We start from the raw sequence: 20,450 nt of genomic DNA, 5'->3' as shown, positions 1-20,450 counted from the left end.
CTGAAATTTAAATTGCCCTCATCAAGGAATGTGATTCCGAAGAAAATACTGAGATATAACAGTGGAACCTAATCTAATAAAAAAGATCAAAGTTTACACATTTAAAAGATTGAAATTGAATATGAAAGGTTCAGTTATCCTTAGATAAATAACCCCATATTATTCTTAATAATGTTTAATTTATCTTTGGGGTTAAAACCCCACAAACTAAACTACACTCAATCTTACTTAAAACAGAAGGATGTCGTTTCTGCTGATGCTGTACACTTTGAAATCAGTTGCTTTGAATGTATGAGTAAATTTTCAGACAAAGGTTAACTTGTGTGTTGCAGAGTTTACGGATAGCTCGGTCTGAAGAGGATGGTGACTCTCAGTGGGATGCCTGGGGTCCCTGGAGTGAGTGCTCGAGGACCTGTGCAGGGGGAGCTTCATACTCTCTGCGACGATGCCTCAGCAGCCGGTAAATATTTCCCTTCACTGTTTGTTCTCTTGTCTAGTGACTGTGATGTCAATATTACAAGTGAACCACAGGGCAGGTGTAAAACTGGAAGCAACAAATGCTGGGGGCCACAGCAGGTCAGACGGCATCCAAGGAGAGAGGGCGAGCTAATGTTTCAAGTCTAGAACAAATTGCTCAGTCCAAACAGTATCCCGTAGCTTCAACCACACTTTGTTCCATTATTGCCGACTGTTTCAGTTGCACCTGAGGCCTCTCATTGATACTGGCAACTCTTCAACAGACAGGAGACCGTTTTATCCATAAGTTTTACACTGTTAAATTCAAAGTAACCACCCTGATAGCTACTTAAAGGCAGACTGTTTATAATCTGTCTCAAGTCAAACATGTGGGGAGCAATTGCCCATATGTTGGGAACGAATGGCACTGTGAGAAAGATGATTTGTAAGTTGAATTGGAAACAGGTACTTGTACAGTATGATGTTCACAACATCAAACAAAGGACAGGACAGCACAGGAACAGGCTTTTCGACCTATCAAGACTGCCCCTACACATGAAGACTTTGTAAACTTAAAAAAGAGTTTTGCCCCTACGTGGTCCTTGTCTTGCATGCCAATTCGTATATCTGCCAAGATGCCTCTTTAAGCTGTTGTGTCAGTATTCTCCATCACCTTTCCCTGAGCATTCCAGGCTCCTTCTGCTCTCTGTAATAAGAAACTTGCCCCTCACATCTCTTTTAAACTTAGAGCTTTTTACCTTAAACCTATGTCTCCTAGTAACTGACATTTCTAACTTGGGAAAAAGCCTTGAACTTCCCACTCTTTGCCTCTCATAGTTTTGTAAACTTCGATCAGGTTGCCCCTCATCCTTCGACGTTAAAGGTTAAACAAACCATGTTTGTCCAATCTCTCCTCATAGTTAATATCCTCCAAACCAGGCAAGGGTATTTTTAGCATTGAGAGATTTTGGGAGCTTTATTGTGCTGACACAGGGCACGTAAGTTAGAAATACAGTGCTCTGATATAAGCAAACAAACTGCTGGGTATTGGGCATTCATTGTGCTATAATGTGTGACATCTGGTTGAAATTTCCTGTACATTGTTTGCATCCTTGTATTATTAGGATGTGTTTGAGATAAGTATTGACTGTTCATTTCTGATCATTGATACATGTAATTCCTTGCAGGTAGGGTTTATTTTATTGCCTGAAAACAAATTAAGTAATTTCCACAAAGCAGGCAGAATTAATGATTAAAAATTGAAAGAACTGCGATTGCTGGAAATCTGGAGCAAAAACTTTTGTTGAAAATTGCTGAAAAGTCTCGGCAGGTCTGGCAGCATCAATGGAAAGAAGTCAGAGTTAATATTTCGGGTCCTGTGACCCTTCGTCAGATTTGATGGCAACTAGGAAAAAGATGGTTTTTATGCAGATGAGGAGGTATGGAGAGGCGGCAAGAGTAAATGATAGATGGAGTTAGAGCCCAAAGAGAGAGAAAAATTGGATAGACAAAGGAGTGCTTATCGGTCAGTGTAAGGGAATGAACAGCTGCTAATGGGGACAATTAATGGCTGACAATGGGTAGTGTGATAGCAGCCTGCATAAAGACAAGGCCTGGTATGTTTTAATCAGGGAAAGTATGGGGAAAGTTGTTCAAGCTCCAGATTGTTTATGTTTTTAAAGGTCATGAGGATTCTTTTGAAACTAATAGCCTAAACTGTAATTTCTTTCATGTTATAAACTTACTCAGAAAACTTCAAAATGTGCATTGTGTATTTATTAATGAGGATTATATACAATTACATATCTTTTGTTGGTGAAAATTGTTTCCAAATGTGTAATTATTGAGAAGTATCAGCTTCCACTGGACTCCAGCTTGCCCTGTGCATAGTGCCAGCAATCCCTTCCCCAGAGTCAACAGTAAAACCCTCCTTCCAGCGAACTTTGTGATCTTTGCTGCTGGCAATTAATAATAATTAAAATCTCTGTTTCTGGACTGGCAGCTTAAGTAAGCCAGACAATTTGCAACTTTGCCGCAGCGGTGATTTTATCAACAATATGGTCAATTAGTAGCTCTCATGTAGTGTTAATCACAGTGAACTTTATGAATCCCTCTTCTGCTCCATCCTCTGTACCAAACACCATCTGATACTCCTTTCCTTACACATAATGACACCCTTTCCCTTCACCTCCCCCCACCCTGCCAAACCCCATCGCATATTGTTCCCTCATTTCGTCTTTCAGATTTTGTTGTGGGTCATACAGTTGTTGTCTAATCTGTTTTATTCACTCCAATTTCTTTTTGTTTGTGTTGTCTGTATCTTGTCTGTATGTGCCATAATTTGTGTCGACAAGTAGGTTTGTATGTTGAGAGTGGAATCCGGCATCTGATGTCTGCCTCCATTTGTGCTACTGGTTTAATTTGTTCTTGTGTCTGCATGGTTAATGTTGTGATGATATATTAGTTTTGAAACAAAATTGATTCCTTTCTCTGAAGTTCTATTTGCTTTAGTAGGATCTCTGTAATTATTGAAATGAATTCCTTTCAGTACAATGATTTGTTTTTGTCTGCGTCTTACATGTCTGTGTCTGCTGGCGTCTCGTATGCTGGAGTTTTAGCTGAAAAAAATACTAGAGAAACAGAGGTAGGATTGGAAGAGGAAATTCAAAAGGTGAAATAAACCACGAGAGGATGGATTTAGACATGGGCTAGAAGAAAAAGCTACTTTGAGGGTGAAAGGCAAACGGGGAAGGACAATTCAACTTAAAAAAAGAATGGGTGAAGGTATCGATGTGAAGGGGACAAAATAAAAATTAGAGTCGGCAGAGAAATATCAACACTGAGTTAGTATGAAAGAATTGGATTGTTCGAAAGGAAAAGGAACGAGGACTATACAAAACAGATTGGAAGTACTAAAAATGTATTTCATCTCAATGATTTGGATGCAGGGATGAAGTATAGCATTTCTGAGTTTATTGATAACATACTACAATATGGAAATGTGACCCACCTAGAGATGGTGAAAAGAGGTTTCAAAGTAATTAAAGCAGGCTGAGTGGATGGGCAAGAACATGGGAGATAGAATGTAATGTAGAAAAATTATGAAGTTATCTATTTGGTAAGAGAAACCGAAATGCTGAGTATTTCTGAAATGTTCATGTGTAAAGGGGACTGGGTTTTCCTTGTTCATGAGCAAGAAAATAGAAAGGCAAATGATAAGTTGACTTTTATTGCACAAGGGTATGAGAAGAGGCATAAAGGAGTCTAAAAGAGCCAATACTTGAAGGATTGTGTGCACTTCTAGCTGCCTTCCTAAGATGCCGTACATGTTCCTAGGAGGAATGTGAGAAATGTCCACCAGATGGATTCCTCAGTTGGTAGGATTGTCTTATGAGCTTACATTGTTCCAGGGTTTTGAAGAAGGAGAGGTGGCCTGATTGAAACATGCAGAATTTGTACTGGGCTTGACAGTTTTGATGCTTCATTTGGATAGGAGTTTGGGAGCCAATGACAGCTCAAGATAAAAAGTGGGCCATATATGACTAAGATGAGGAGGAGTTTCTTTGCCCTGAAGGTGGTGAATCTTTGGAATTGTCTACCCTGGAAGCCTACAGAGGCTCAATCATTGAGCAGATTCAAGAGAGAGGAGGGCAGTTTCTGGATATTAAGATATCAAGGAATATGGACATTGTGCGGAGAAAGTTGCTTTGACATGGACAATTAGCTGCAAACTAGTTGAGTGGTAGAGCAGACTCACTGGACAAAATAGGCTTACTCTTGCCCCCAGTTTTAATGTGACTGGAATACTCATAACCAATCCTCACTTTATCAGTTTCAATTAAAAATTGGTAACATCAGACATCATGATAACAGTAATAAGAAGTGGTCATGAGACTTAAATAGCAACAAAAAACCTACAATGCCTCCCAGTTCTTTAATATTTTGCATGGAAGACAAGTAATAATCTTGTTTGTATCCAAGTCCTATCGTGGCCTTACCCTGAGATAAATTCCAGTTGCATAAGCTCCTTCTTTGTTTTACTGTTGGTAGCAAAGTTCCAAGTCAAGTTATTGGTGTTTATCCTTCCAAGTTTGTCTGATACTAATTAATAAATCCAAACTTCCTGTATGGAGAGAGGTCTCTCACTTCACTCAAATTGCTGATGTGGGTTGAGACTGTGAAGCAGTCCTGACATGTGTATGTCTGTGGAATTTGCACAAGAAGTTTAAACATCTGACTGCTGGTCTTGCCTTGCCTGGGTCACTCTCTGATTACAAGGACAACAGGGCGAGAAACTCAAAACCATGCAGAATTAGGTCATGCTTACCATGGTTTCTGTGCAGATTTTTGAGAAGTTTTTCATAACAGGTGTAAAGCTTGCTCAGGGATGTAAGTGTAACAAAACAACTGAAGCATCATATCAATATTCGAAGCCTTTGCACACACTGCTTGTCCTGACCTCCACCCTCAACTGTCCTCACCAGGACCATAGAAACAATTTACTTCTCCACCTGCCACCTTGGAAAATGCTTGAAAGAAATCAGCTGATGGATATTGGAGGCATTGTTCAAAACAGTCCAGAAGACGCTGGATTCTGGGAAGTTTCCAGTGGATTGGAAAACTGCTAATGTGACTTCCCCTTGCTAAAGAAGGTAAGAAGAGAGTAAGCAGTAAAGTATAGGGCAGTTAGCCTGTCATTGCAAGAAAGTGAGAGCCCATTATTAAGTACAAAATTGGACATTTAGAAAAGCAAATATAATCAAACAGAATCAACATGGTTTTGTGAAAGGGCAATCATGTTTGACAAGTTTTATAGAGTTCTTTGAGAATACAAGTGAAGTTGATAAATGGGAGCTGGTGGGTATCGTGTATTTGGATTTTCAGAAGGCATTTGATAAGTTGCAAAATTTGACTGTTTAAAATTAGAGAAGAGGGCATATTGTGATGAGACATAAGAAAAGTGTAATGGAATATAAATAAGTTGAATGAGTGGGTAAAACATGGTAGATGGAGTTTCATGTAGCAAAGTATGGGGTCACGTACTTTGGAAGGCAGAGTCAAAAGGCAGACATTTAACTAATGAGAGACTCCAAAAAAAGTGCACTGTAGAGGAATCTGGATGTTCTTTTACATGAAACAGAAGTTAACATGTGAGCATAGTGTGTCATTAAGAAGGCAAATCGAGCTTTGGCCTTTATTGCTCAGAGTTTAGGACTTAAAAATAGGGAAGTCTTGTTTGAACTGTGCGGGTTTGGTAAAGCCATGCCTGTATTACTGTAACAAAATACAAAAAAAACTTCAGGTGCTGGAGAATTGAAACAAAAACAGAAATTGCTGGCAAAGCTCTCCAGGCCTAGCAGCATCTGTGAGGATAAAGCAGAGTTAATGTTTGGTTCCAGATCTGACGAAGAGTTACCAAACTCGAAATGTTAATATTACTGCTATTACTATGTCTGCCTGAGGTCTGGAATTCCAGGCAGCAGATCCATGCTAATGGAAGGGATAGTGCATGTAATGGGATCTGCAGCCAGAATAGGGGATATTCTGTCAGTGGGCACTCCCTTCCAGACACTGCGTCCCTTGATCAAGCATCGTGCCGAGTAATGAGGCAAGACCCATTCCCTGCCCCAGAAACCTACAAGCAACCTCAGTAGGATTTGTCTCTCAAGCATCCCGCATGACAGTTCCCTTGCCTACCAGTGATGCATGTTAAAGGCTTGGTGGTGGTTTGAGGTGTCAACAATGGCCTTCATTTCATAGGTTCCACCACCTTCCTGCTGATTAAATCTAACTGGCTATTGCTGGCCCAATTATCCACCCTTGCCACCAAGTTCTCCACGGGAGAGGACATTACATTTCAGCCAGCATGTCAGGAAACTGACCTATCATCAGATCATGAACAGACTGTGTATTTTTCTGATTGATAATTAAGCTCAAATTAAAGCTGTTTGCCAACATCTTGTCCATTAGTGGGCACAGATTTTGGCACAGTGATTTGTTACAATTGCTGATTTTCAATGACAAAATCATCCAGTTCCAATATTAAAATGAGATTCTAGAATTCTTACCACTTGTTTGCAGATCATGGCAGTTATTCTGATCATTTACGATTTGACCCAGCATTTTCAGTAGCTTCATAAACTAGATTCTGTCTTATTCCCATTAGGTCTGAGATTTGAACCAACATTTTAGATTCTTGGTACATATAAAAAAGCACTGATCTGAGTAATAGTTCAGAAAATTTGGCACATGATTGTCCACATGGTTTCAAGTAGCTCCAAGGATGATCAGGATAGAAATCAGAAATATTGTACCGGCGTAGCAGAGAGAGATAAACTGAGGGCGTAAATCAGTTAAATTTCTGAATGTATTACAGGAAATATTGCAGTTTCTGTAAACTAGGAGTGATCGTTGATTGTGGATAACATCTATAGAGATGGCTTTATATTAACAGCCCTCACTTTGAGCACAAGCGTATAAAGACAGCATGGAACTGATTATTTAATGGAGCTGTATTGAGCTTTTTTCTCTATTGTACGCCTCCTGGTTATGATCAGACACACTGGCCTCAGCAGCGGCAACAGCCTGTCAAAGTAAACTGTGAGTTTATGTGGCTAGATCTCAGTAACCGGTGGCTATTTTAGCAAGTTGCAATTGTTTCCAAGTATTAGGAGAGATAATGGCCATTGCAGGCTTCTTTTTTAAAATGAAGTTTAGTACCTATGTAGAAAACTGATTAGAAATGTAACAATCCTATATGTTTGTTGATTGCATTATGGGTGGAGAACCATGCCTGCAGGAATTTCCATACGTGTATATACTTGGCTTGTGCTACTATGGTTATGTTGACCCAGTTAAATTGATGGCCTTCTTTGTCCCACTGTGCTGATACAAGTTCATTGTGTCATTTTGCTGCTAGCTGACGGCCATGTATTCTGATGGCTAGTTTCCTTCCTGTCTCTCTGATATAATGCTTGTGGTAGGTTGCATGATATTTTGTAAACTACGTTGGTTCTGCATGTTGTGGGAACGGGGTCTTTAATCTTTGTAAGTATTTGTTGTAGAGTGGCTGTGTGCTCATGGGCCACCATGATTCCTAGTGGTCTTAGGAGTCTCGTCAGTTCTGATATGTTCTTGATATAGGGCAATGCGGTGAGTGTGTTAGGGAGTACTGTGTCTTCTTGTTGTTGTCTATTAGTAGGCATCTGTGGATGAAGTTGAGGGGATATCCATTCATAGCAAAGATTTTGTGTAGATGCTGAACCTCTTCCCTGCATAGAAATAATGGGAACTGCAGATGCTGGAGAATCCAAGATAACAAACTGTGAAGCTGGATGAATACAGCAGGCCAAGCAGCATCTCAGGAGCACAAAAGCTGACGTTTCGGGCCTAGACCCTTCATTAGAGAGCTCTCTGATGAAGGGTCTAGGCCTGAAACATCAGCTTTTGTGCTCCTGAGATGCTGCTTGGCGTGATGTGTTCATCCAGCTTCACACTTTGTTATCTCTTTCCTGCATAGTTCTGGTGTGTTGCAGGGAGTGGTGGCCTGTTTAAATAGTGTCCTAACACAGCTTTGTTTGTGGACGTTGGGGTATTTGCTGTGGAAGTTGAGGATTTGGTCACTGTGGCTTGCTTTCCTGTATACTGAGGTTTGGAACTTCCTGTTGGTCACACGTTCAACCCTGACATCTACAAACATAAGGTGATTGTTGTTTTCTTCTTCTTCTTCTTCTTGTGAATTTAATTCCGCTGAGTACATTTTAGATGAGGTGGTGGGTCTCTTCTATTTTGGTGCATTTAATAATGACAAATGCGTCGTCCATGTACTGGGTCCACAGTTTAGGTTGAATGAGGGGAGGGTGGTGTGTTCTAGTCTTTGCATGACTGCTTTTGCAATGAGTCCTGAGATGGATGACCCCATGGGTGTGCCGTTGATTTGTCTGTGTACTTGACTGTTAAAGACGAAGTGTGTGATGAGGCACAAGTCAAATTATACAGGACAAAAACTAAGAAGCGATAAAAGCTGCAGAAGAAACTTACCAAACTGCTCCACCACAAAGCCAAGGACAACAACAAAACCAGACACGTGGATAGGAAACCTATCCTGCAGACAACTCAGAGAAACTGAGAAAGCTCTCCTATTACGTGGAATGAACTGTAACCACAAAGGTGTGAATAGAGCAGGCTTCATAGCAGCCCTGGAGACTACATACAAAGACAACAGACTCACGGACGAAACACAACGAACCGTCGGACAAACTATAATCCCCAGATTAAGCCGAATGAAAGAATGGGACGCCCTGAATACATCAGAGAGAAAAACACTAGAAAAACTGAAGAACATTATAATCGTACCAGCGGACAAAGGTTGCATGGCTGTCATTATGAACAAACCAGACTACCTTGAGAAAGCACAGAAAACACTGACCAGTTTTGAGGAAGGGTCACCCAACCCGAAACATTAACTGTTTTCTCCTTCACAGATGCTGCCAGACCTGCTGAGCTTTTCCAGCAACTTTGTTCTTGTTGCTGTTGTTGAGAAAACACAGACATTGCTAGCAGATGCAAATACTTACCAACAGGTGGCGATAGACCCTACACAGCAGCTAGGTAATAGGATCACCCAGACACTGAGGAGACTAATGGATGCAGGACAGATAATCAAGACGACTACATAAGAATGAAACCAAAAGGCACGAAAACCACCCTCACTGTTCTTCTATGGACTTCCTAAAGTATACAAACCAGCCGGCCCCCTCAGACCCATTGTCTCCCTTTACACAAACTGGCCAAGGATCTACAACAGAGACTGCAACACTGAGTTGATGGATCACCCCATTCCATCCACGCAACCCAGGAATTAATCAATACCATCAAGAACGTAAAAATCAACGATGATGAGATTATGGTATCCTTTGACGTCACAGCATTATTTACGTCAGTTGACATCCCACTAGTCAAAGAAACACTGGCCACATTGCTAGAGGAAGCGGGAACGTAAACCAGCAGCTCCATTAGCAACGACAACATACTCAAAGTACTAGATTGAATGGTTCAGTACACAAACAGATCAATGGCATACACATGGGGTCATCCATCTCAGCAGTCATTGCAGAAGCAGTCATGCAAAGACGAAAACACACCACCCTCCCCCCTCATTCAACCTAAACAGCAGACCCAGTATGTGGACAACACCTTTCTCATTATTAAACACACCAAACTAGAAGAGACTCAACACCTCATCGACAAGGTATTCACCAGGATTAAATTCACGAGAAGAAGAAAACAACAATCAGCTTCTGTTTGTAGATGTCAGGGTTAAATGGGCCACCACTAACTGCAACATGCCAGAACTACGCAGGAAAGAGGTACAGCATCTATACAAAATCTTTGCTATGAACGGATATCCTCTCAACTTCATCTGCAGATGCCTACTAATACACAGCAACAAGAGGACACAGTACACCCTAACATACTGGCCTAAATCAAGAACTTATCAGAACTGACAACGAGACTCCTTCAACCATTAGGAATCATGGTGGCCCATTCGCCCACAGCACTCTATGACAAACACTTACAAAGATTACAGACCCCATTCCCACAACATGCAGAACCAACATAGTTTACAGAACGCCATTCGACGACTGCCACAAACATTACATCGAACAGACAGGAAGGAAACTAGCCATCAGAAAACATGAATATCAGTTAGCAGCAAAGCCACATGACAAACTTTCCTTAAATCAGGACACTCTGACAAAGAAGGCCATCAGTTTAACTGTGATAACGTAACCATAGTAGTGCAAGCCAAGCATAAACACACCCGGGAATTCCTACGGGCGTGGTTCTCCACCCATATTGCAACAGCAGACATATAGAACTGGGTCCCGAATACAAACCATTCAAAACAAAAAAGGAAATGACACTGCTCACCATAATGGACTGAACGGTATAAACTGCAAGTGAAGTAGAACAACATTGCTTCATTGGAGGCCTCACTGATGATGTCACCTTGCGCAGTGATGAAATGTCTGAACAAAAACAAGCCAGCTTGGCGAGCAAGTCAACAAACTCTCCCAGAACCCGAGCTATGAACTTTTGCTAAAACCTTATAGAAGTGTGACAAGTTTATCGCGCAGAAAGTGGGGAAGTAAAATTTTTGGTTTTAAATTAATCTTCAAATTATTATGAAATATGATATCTAGTCTTACATACTACCCTAACACTGTGTTAGCAGACATCAGTTAATCCATCCCTGATAGTTCAATTGCTATCATCAACTAAATGACACCGATCCTCAGGTGTCACTCTACTCCAAAGACTTCTGCAGATGGAACTGGAGTACGTACCAGTGATGGGGTGGCGTTTGACATTAGGAATCTTTAGTCACAGTCTTATGATTCAGTATGTCCCAATGCCCAATGTCATGATCATCTCGCCCTGCACTTAGCAAGAATGAAACAAGATGTCTCTGCTGGGTCTTCTCCAGCACGACAATGTTCATCTTTGAAATAAGCTTCATGATTTAGTCCTCAGAAACAAAATGGGTAGGCTTAAGGACACCTGGGCCAGTTTTACTTAGAGGCGAACATATTCGTTGGCGAAATTGACAATCTGCATGGCTACCCTCGGCATTTCTTTCAGGAGTCAGGAGGGCAATTCCCAGAGTTACATCTTTTGGGACTTCTGCTACATATGAGACATGACATTCCAACAAGACCTGATATTGACCAATAGGAGATGGCTAGCATGTGCCTTCAAGAGCAGTGATGAAGCCAGTGGGTAAAAGCACAGGCTGATTTTCTCTATTTAACAGTCTGAGGGTCTCATACAATCTGATGTACCTTGAGTGCAAGGAGTGATGTCAATGACTCTTGTGACCCAAGGCTGGCCTGATGTTGTGCTGCCCGTATCGATTACCACATAGCCTTCCGAATATTCCCAGATATCTTTCAATGCTTTCAACCCTATTGTATTCTCAATTTGTTTACTTGCATTGTAGTGTTGTTTGGGTCACTAACAACCAGAAACCCCTAGCTTTGAAAAGTGTGATTGAGGACAGATAGAGCTCAATCAAGGCATAATAAGGGATGTCCAATCCCTGCAAAGTGGAGAGTTGGGCGAGAGAAGAGGCGCACACAATCACACACCTCAGCAAGATGCAGTTGGAAATCTGGATTAATTTACACCTATACATGTTCCCAATGTTTCCTGTTAGACTCTTTGTACAGATGTACCAATGTGAACACTGCCTTTTCACTCATAAAAAACAAACAAACTTTGGATGTTGTAAATCAGAAACAAAAGCAGAAGATGCTGGAAAAGTTCAGCAGCATCTGTGAAGAGAAATCAGGGTTAATTATTTGGAACTGGGGAAGGTTCACTGGCCCCGAAATGTTAACCCTGATTTTTCTTCACAGATGCTGCCAAACCTGCTGAGCTTTTCCAACAACAACTTCTTTTGTGCCTGCTCACTCATGTTGAGTCACTGGAACACTGTAACTAACTCTACATCTTCATTCCAGTCTTCAAGTGCCAGACTATTAGGTGTTTCTGGACTTTCCCCAAATATGACCAGTTTTCAACTACTCAGCAAGCATAATACCATTAAGGCGTACCACTTCCTTTTACCATAGCATCAAAGGAATATATGTCAGGAGCTTCTGCCTGAGTTTGGTCTAAAGGTTTGATTTCCTGTGTTAATGCCTGAGCCTCGAACAATGCCAGAGCATCAGCCTCATTCATGGAGTTGCCAAGTTCAACTCTTCTCTTTTCTGCACTATCTCAACCAGGTGCATTTCAACCTTATCTGTCACCATTTGATGCAACTACCTAGTAATCCGGGAATGTAATTGGAGGTTTAAGCACCCTGACACCCAGAAGGCCATGAAGTAGGGATTCCTCATTCCATTGGTGTCTTTTCTGACTCACGCTTGGAAAGAACATAGAATATTTACTTGGAATTAAGTGTGTAGTTCAAACCTACTACAGGAAATCCTGTCTTCGTTGCACCCACTTGCCTTGAGGCCTCCTTCTGACAAGACACACTTTTCCTCCAGAAAACATCTCCTTGATCGATTGGATCACTGCTTTCACAGCACTTTCTGCACTTCGCTGGATTCCAGATGATATACTGCACGGAAGCAGGTTTTCACCTCAACCATTATATGCCAGTGATTATGCACCAGTTCCGCATTATCTTTCCTCATTACTCATTCCTCTAATGGTAAGATTCTTAGCAGTGTAGATGAGCAGAGAGATCTCAGTGTCCATGTACACAGATCCTTGAAAGTTGCCACCCAGGTTGACAGGGCTGTTAAGAAAGGATACAGTGTTCTAGCTTATATTAATAGAGGGATCGAGTTCTGGAACCAAGAGGTTATGGTGAAGCTGTACAAAACTCTGGTGCGGCCGCACTTGGAGTATTGTGTACAGTTTTGGTCACCGCATTATAAGAAGGATGTGGAAGCTTTGGAAAGGGTACAGAGGAGATTTACTAGGATGTTGCCTGGTATGGAGGGAAGGTCTTACGAGGAAAGGCTGATGGACTTGAGGCTGTTTTCATTAGAGAGATGAAGGTTGAGAGGTGACTTAATTGAAACTTATAAAATAATCAGAGCGTTAGATAGGGTGGATAGGGAGAGCCTTTTTCCTAGGATGGTGACAGCGAGCATGAGGGGGCATAGCTTTAAATTGAGAGGTGAAAGATATAGGACAGATGTCAGAGGTAGTTTCTTTATTCAGAGAGTAGTAAGGGAATGGAACGCTTTGCCTGCAACGGTAGTAGATTCGCCAACCTTAGGTACATTTAAGTCGTCATTGGACAAGCATATGGACGTACATGGAATAGTGTAGGTTAGATGGGCTTGAGATCAGTATGACGGGTTGGCACAACATCGAGGGCCGAAGGGTCTGTACTGTGCTGTAATGTTCTATGTTCTATTACAATCTTCCCCTGTAACGTTCTGGCCCCTTTTCCCTCTTTCATTGTTTCCTCATAGCAACATCCATACTATTCCTTTCAACCATTTGCTCTGGCAATTCATTCTAGATTCTCACCATTCTTTGTCCAAAGAAGTTTCTTCTAAATTCCCAACTGGATTTCCTGATGACAACGTTTGTATCAATTGCCTTCCTACAAGATGACTTGATGGGATGCATCCTAGAATTGTAAAGAAACAGCTACAGAGATGGAAGGTGCACTGATAGGAATGTCACAAGAATCCGTAGATTCCAGAGAACTCTGAGAGGATTGGAAACTGCTAATGGAACAACTTTATTTTTTTTAAAAAATGAGATTTAAAACAAACAGGTAACTATAGCCCAGTTGGCTTAACACCTGTTCTAGGGGTGGCATTTAGCTCAGTTGGTTGGTCAGCTGGTTTTCAGTACAGGATGTTATCAACAGCATGGGCTCAATTCCCACACCAGCTGAAGCTTTCGTGAAAGACAATCCTTCTTATTGTCTCCTCTCACCTGAGGTGAAGTGACCATTGAATTAAAAGACTACCAGTCATCTCTCTAATGAGAGAGAGTAGTTACTACGGTGACTTCATCTTTTATTGAGAAAATTTAAGAGTCTATTAGAAGGGATGCAACAGCAGAGCATTTAGAAATACCTGATAAGGTTGAACAAACTCATTATCATTTCACAAAAAGGCAAACATATCCAATGAATTTATCTAAATTCTTAGAGGAGCTAACAAACCAGATAGATAAAGGGGAACTGTGGTTGTAATGTATTTGGATTTTTGGAAGGTACTGATAAAATATTACACAGTGGGAAAATAATGCAAGAAAATGTGTATTTCTGAGCTTTGACAAGGAGAATAGAGGAGCTGAATTTTATTTAAATCGAGATGGACTGCAGAAAACTACAGAACAGAGGAATTTGGGATTTCTCATTCATGAATCACGAAAAGTTAGCATCCAGTTCAGCAGCTGATAGGGAAACAAATGAACTGTTGGCTTTTATTTCAAACAGAATGGAATATAAAAGTAAGTGGGCCTTGCCAAAGCTATACAAGACAGTAATTGCATTACACCTGGAATACCGTGAAGAGTTTTTGACTTCTTGTCTAAGGGAAGTGATAATGGCATTGGAAGCAGCCCAGTGAAGGTTAACTTAGTTGGCCCTGGGTAAGAGAGAGACAGTTTGATGGAGAGAGTATGAGCAGGTTGTATCTGTACTCAGTGAAGTTGAGAATGAGAGATGACCTCATTGAAATATATAAAATTCTTAGGGAACTTGACAGGGTAGATGCGGAGAGGTTATTTTCCCTTGTTAGACAGTGGACAACCCGTGGGTGTAATCTCCTGAGTAAAGATTTGCCCATTTAAGACAGAGATGAAGAGGCATTTCTTCTCCAAGGGCAGTGAATCTGTGAAATGTCCTTACCACAGAGGGTTGTAGAGGCTGTGATATACAAATTTAATCAGGAGGCGAATCCAGGATTATGGGGTAAAGTCAGGAAAATGAAGTTGAGGATTATCAGATCAGCCATGATTTCATTAGCGGAGAAGAATCAAAGACCTGTTTCTGCTCTGACATGTTATGGTCTTCAGGAAACATTCTGTCTGTATCCAAAATGTCAAAGTTTTTCATAATTTTGAAGACCTCTTCTACATCAGCCTGTTTTTTAAGAGCAAGAAATTCTACTTTTGTCAATCCTTTCCTAGTATGTATATGTGGCAGAAATCTTCCTTGTAAATCTTCTCTGCTCCCTCTCTAGTGCCTCTACCTTTTTGCACTTTAGCAAATATAACTGAACTTTATACTGTATATGTCTTCTAAGGAAGGTTCCACAAAGGCTTAACATTCATTACTTAAAACTGAATTTAAAACCTTTCAATTTTACACAATTAATTCATTCACTTCTGTATAATTTACAAACATGATCTGTTCTAATAGCTCATGAGCATGTTCACAGAGTTCTTTTTCAAAGCCAATAGAAGACTTCATTAACGGAGGTAAAATGTTTTTATAGCAGCCTCTTGTTTCATTGGTTTCCTCTTGATTGTAAGCTGTTTTTCTTTGCTCTGAAATCTTCCAGCTGCTATGTGCTGTTTTAAGGTTGGTGATAAATTCACACAGTGCTTCATACAGACAAAGATCTAATTCAATTCTTTGTATTTTCCACTATTTCTTGAGGCAATGGTATTGAATTAGGAATGATGACTAACTGTGGATGCCCTCCACATCCATGATGCATCTTTAATGAACTGTTGTTGAGGCCCTAAAGCAACAGGGTGAGCTTTAATGACTTTTAAAAATTTATTTACAGCAAAAGATAGCCTTAAGGCATAAACCCCTTCAGTTCTGAGGAAGGGTCACTGGACCCAAAACGTTAACTCTGTTTTATTTTTCCTTCACAGATGCTGCCAGACCTGCTGCGTTTTTCTAGCAACTTTGTTTTTGACCCCTTTTTTCTTTGGTTCTCACCCTTGTGTAATGACAGAACAGAAAGACAAAACATGTGCTTATGTTCCATGGAACAGATCACTAATCGTCTGTCAGAGTTAATAAAACCAAAATATTCCAGATGCTGGACATCTTGGAAAAAGTACTGAAGGTGTTGTAGAAACTCAGTGGCTCTGTTAGCATATGTTTAGATGGAAACAAAGTTAATGTTTTTGAGTCCCAGACTCTTCCTAAGAACTGTCAGAGTTGATAACTTAACAGGCACCATGCATTGCTGACCAGTTGGCTCTCCCACTTTTCTGTCTGCATATAGGGAGAGTTTACAGGTTGATTATCTGACCACATTATGAAAGTGCCTTTTGTGTTCATGAAGCACTGGAGTGGGACATGGACCCAGAGCTTCTGGCTCAGAGTCTAGAAACAGTTATTCAAACTAGAATGGATAGTCACATGAATAGCTGTGGGATAATTAAAGAGAGCCAACCTGGATTTCGATAAGGGAAAATCATGTTTCACAAAGTTGATGGATTATTTCTGAAGAGGTAACAGTGAGTGTTGATGAGGGTAATGGTACAATCAGATTTAAAATAAACTTTTTCTTGACTCTAAAGAAGTCAGTCAAGGGAAGACCTTTAGAAATGGGAAATGAACATCTTGAGCATTATGGGTGAGAAATCAGACCTTGCTCACATTATATTCCAGGTGCAGAACAGAGCTAAAGAATATTAATTTCATAGGACATCTGCTGTTCCCCAAAAGCTTGCAAAATACATCTGACTCCAAATTGTGCCGTGAGTCTTTCATATGTACTCATCAACATCACAGAAAATATTATCTGGATACATATCTGGTCACGTTTCTTTCTGTGGGAACTTGCTACGTTCATATTTGTTGAGTTTCTGACATTGCAGTGGTGCACTGTTTGAAAGAAATCCTTCATTAGCTGTAAAGTTTTGGACGCCTTGACAAAGCATGGCACTCTTTCCAGGGCACCTGAGGTGTATGATTAGGGCAGAAAACCACAGGCTACTTTAATTAATCAGATTGACAAAGTCTCACTTTAAAAAAAAAAATCTGAAGGTAAAGGGCTCTATGCTTGATGCTTTAGCGATATATTTTCAAGGTCAGAGATGTTAATCCCGTTATGATTATCAATTATAACTCTGTTAAGATCTCAATGCTGCTGATACAAGTTCCAACTTTTTCAGGCATCTTCAATTGGGAATTCATGGCCATGGTCCCTGACTTCAGAATTAAAATTAGAATTAGATATCAGGACCTCTCTGCATGGCTATCTTGGAGCCCTTTTATCAGCCATGCAAGGACCCACAGAACCAATGACCAGTGCCACAGAATTTCCTAGGTGAACAATCATACTCATTAGCAAATGATTGCCAACAATGTTCTTGGAGTCCCTTCCAGATTTCTGCATTTCACTGTGCATATATGCTGATTGGAAGTTACTGTATAATTTACTCATTATTGAGAATGCTGATAGCCTCAATATTATTATCATAGCAAAATAAGACAACATTTAACAACCTGTGTCATCCCTACCACCCTCTGAGATCTCTGCATTTCTTTACTTCTGGTGTCTTGAGCATTCCTGATTTCGATTGCTCCATCATTAATGGCGATGTCATCAGCACCTTATGTCTTAAGCTCTGGATTTCATGCCCTAATTCTCTCCATTCTCTCTGTCTTTGTTTTTAAGCTATCCTTCAAAGCCAACCTTTTTTTATCAGTCAGTCGAGTCTAAATGTGACTCAGAATCAAATGTAACTGATAAAGTCCCTGTGAAGAACCTTGGTGTCTTATGCCATTAATAATGCTACATAAATGCATGGCGTTATTCTTAGAAGCCATAATTTTTTTTTTAATGCAGCTTTTCAGCGCAGTTTCTAATATGAGTTCAATGGAATGGCTTTCATCATATTCCTGTTTAGAACCATTAAAGAGAGTCGTATTTTCTACATGTATTGATTGATACACAGTGCTTGGTTGTTCGAGGTTAAATGAGTACAGATGCATTTCAGTACATATTATTTACAGACGTTTTTGTCTGGCCATCAGGCTGAAAGAAGGAAATGGCAAGAATACAGTATTTAAAAAGAGTCAGAAATCAAACCCCAAGTTAAACAGCAGTTGCTATTGGCTGATGCACAAATAATTGGTTGCCGTTGTTACCGAAATGAGATATCAACTAATCTTTAACACAGAGTTAATAAATAATACAAATAAATGCTAGCCCTCTGGATGAAGCTGACCTTCCTTTGTCAGCACGGGAGGGTATTGTGGTGAAGTACGACTGCACATATTGACTACATGTGAGCATTATATAGTTGTAATATACTGCCTGCCGAGTTGAAGCAGTAACCTCAAGTTTGCTGTAAAACTGTAAAATTTTGGCTTAAGGTACAGTACTATGCAGCCACCCAGTACTCTAAATCTCGGGGAACCCCGTTTTAATCACTGTGACATGAAAATAAATTTAATATTTTTTCTATAATTATACTCTTGAGCTACAATTTCAAACATGACTGCAACACTGGTATTTTCCCCAGATTTTAAATTTATTAACTACTTTAGATTTTAAAGAGATTTTAAGAGGCATTTTTCCCAATACCTCTCCCTGAAGCATTTCCACATTCTTCTCAATAAGTACCAGCAACAAGTGACACAGTGAACACTTGCACTAAATAAAACATACCACTTGTTTTAAGAACAGAAAAGCCCAATGTGTACTTTCATTCAAATATGCCACAGATTTATCAGGAAATAATGGTTACTTCAGTTTTTACCTAACCTCTAAGGCCAGGCTATATGCTCTCTGAGGCCTCACTGAAGTGGCCAGTTTTTAATTCTTGAGTCTCATGCCAAATGACTTTCTTCCTTCTGGAGAAATTGCAGCCACCCCAAACACATTTCCTTGAGCTCCATGGACCGTGGATTAAAAATAGTAATTCTGGCCAACTCTTGCCCGCTTTCCCCTCATGGCTAAGCATCATCAGAATGAGACAACCTCACAACCTGGCCATGGGACCAGACTTCTTGGGAATGTGGAGATTATTTTTCCCTCAACCACAGAGATATCAACATAATTTTAATTATGGAGTGACGCCCGAGCGACATTGGACCCGCACCTGTTTGTTTGTGATTAAATCACACAAAGTAAATCATTAAGCATAGATGTTTTGTGCTTTTTTTTGAAAGCTTGATTCGTCTTTGACATTACCTGTGAACTGGATGAGCACAAAACCAAATTGGACGAGCATGAATGAGAGTTGCATCTGAGCTGGAATTCCTGATTCTTTCCCCGTTGTCAGAGTTTCAGCTCTGTTGTGTTGCTTCTTCAAATATTTACAAAGACAAAATGCATTTGGAGTTGATGGAGTGACTTTTTATTCAACCATCCATTCTTGCTTTTCTCCTAAAGGTGGCTTCGTCTTGGGGAACATCACAGTTCTCTGATACTTAGTGTAACTATGAGGAAGTGGGTGAGGCATGAAAGAATCCTATTCTGTCGTCACCTGCCAACTACACAGGAGCAGGAGTCACTGTGTAGTGGTCACAGGAGGAACTCTGACTAATTTCACTCTTGTCTAAATCATGTTGAACTTTCACAGCTGACCACGCAGAGTGGTCAACAAACCCACACACCCCTTCTCCCCACACCCATCTCCCTTGTCACAATGGTGCAGCCTTACCATGTAATAAGTTTGTCCCAAACCATTAAGAAAAGTGATTATAATCTGAACTGTTTAGATCGGTATCGTGAACATACATTTATCCATTTTGCCATTATTTTCTTAACAAAATAACAATTTCAGGCAATTTAATCTAAATCTTTAATGTCGATTCCAAATCCAATGAAACCCGGTGATATCAAGAAAAATATGAGCAAGAAAGCCTTTACCAGTTGATGAATTGGTGTTCCTTCAATTGGAAGAAGCACTAACATGACAAGGGTGCAGAACACACGGTGGATGAGGGATTTTTATAAGCAACAGCAAGAGTAGGTTAGCAGCAGCACTACTGATCAAGTTAGTTGAGTCCTAAAAACACATTGCTCTGGACTTGTGATAGGTGGTGAGGGAACCATAAAGAGGGAAAGAAGATCCTTTATTTCATCTTTAAGAATCTGCTGGTTGCAGATGGATCTGTCCATGACAGGAAAGGCATGGGCAAACATTAGACAGTCCTTGTGGAAACCAAGTTCTACCTTCACATTGAGAATATCTCATCTTGACTTGTCTGGCCCTACATTATTTTAAATGGGATAGCCTTTAACAGATTAGCAAATGAAGTCTGGGTAATCACAAGGTTCTGTGAGCCATCAACAGTAACGTAATCATACTCCGACACAATCTGTAATCTCATGGCCTGGCATTACCAGCAAGGCAGAGGATTAACCCTGGTTCAGTGCAGGAGGGCATGCCAGAATCAGCACCAGGTAGCCCTAAAAATGATTAGGCAACCTGGTGAAGCTACAAACCAGGACTACTTGCAAGCCAAACAGCATAATCAGCAAGTGAGAGATAGAGCAAAGCAATTCCACAACCTATGGATCAAA

At 40.4% G+C, this 20,450-nt stretch overlaps 1 protein-coding gene across 1 annotated transcript in view; it reads left to right on the top strand.

Moving 5' to 3' along the window:
* The window catches only part of LOC125451321 (ADAMTS-like protein 1), a 515,681-nt gene that overhangs the window by 266,932 nt on the left and 228,299 nt on the right, over positions 1-20,450 (top strand). The window contains exon 3 of the mRNA XM_048528318.2: positions 333-460. Within this exon, the coding sequence (XP_048384275.2) occupies positions 333-460 (128 nt within the window). The remainder of the gene's footprint in view (positions 1-332; positions 461-20,450) is intronic.

This window comes from Stegostoma tigrinum, chromosome 3 (genome assembly GCF_030684315.1).
Source record: "Stegostoma tigrinum isolate sSteTig4 chromosome 3, sSteTig4.hap1, whole genome shotgun sequence".
In the NCBI taxonomy this organism is placed as follows: domain Eukaryota; kingdom Metazoa; phylum Chordata; class Chondrichthyes; order Orectolobiformes; family Stegostomatidae; genus Stegostoma; species Stegostoma tigrinum.
The sequence above is the reverse complement of the archived record's forward strand: the minus strand, read 5'-3'. Positions and strand labels throughout refer to the sequence as shown.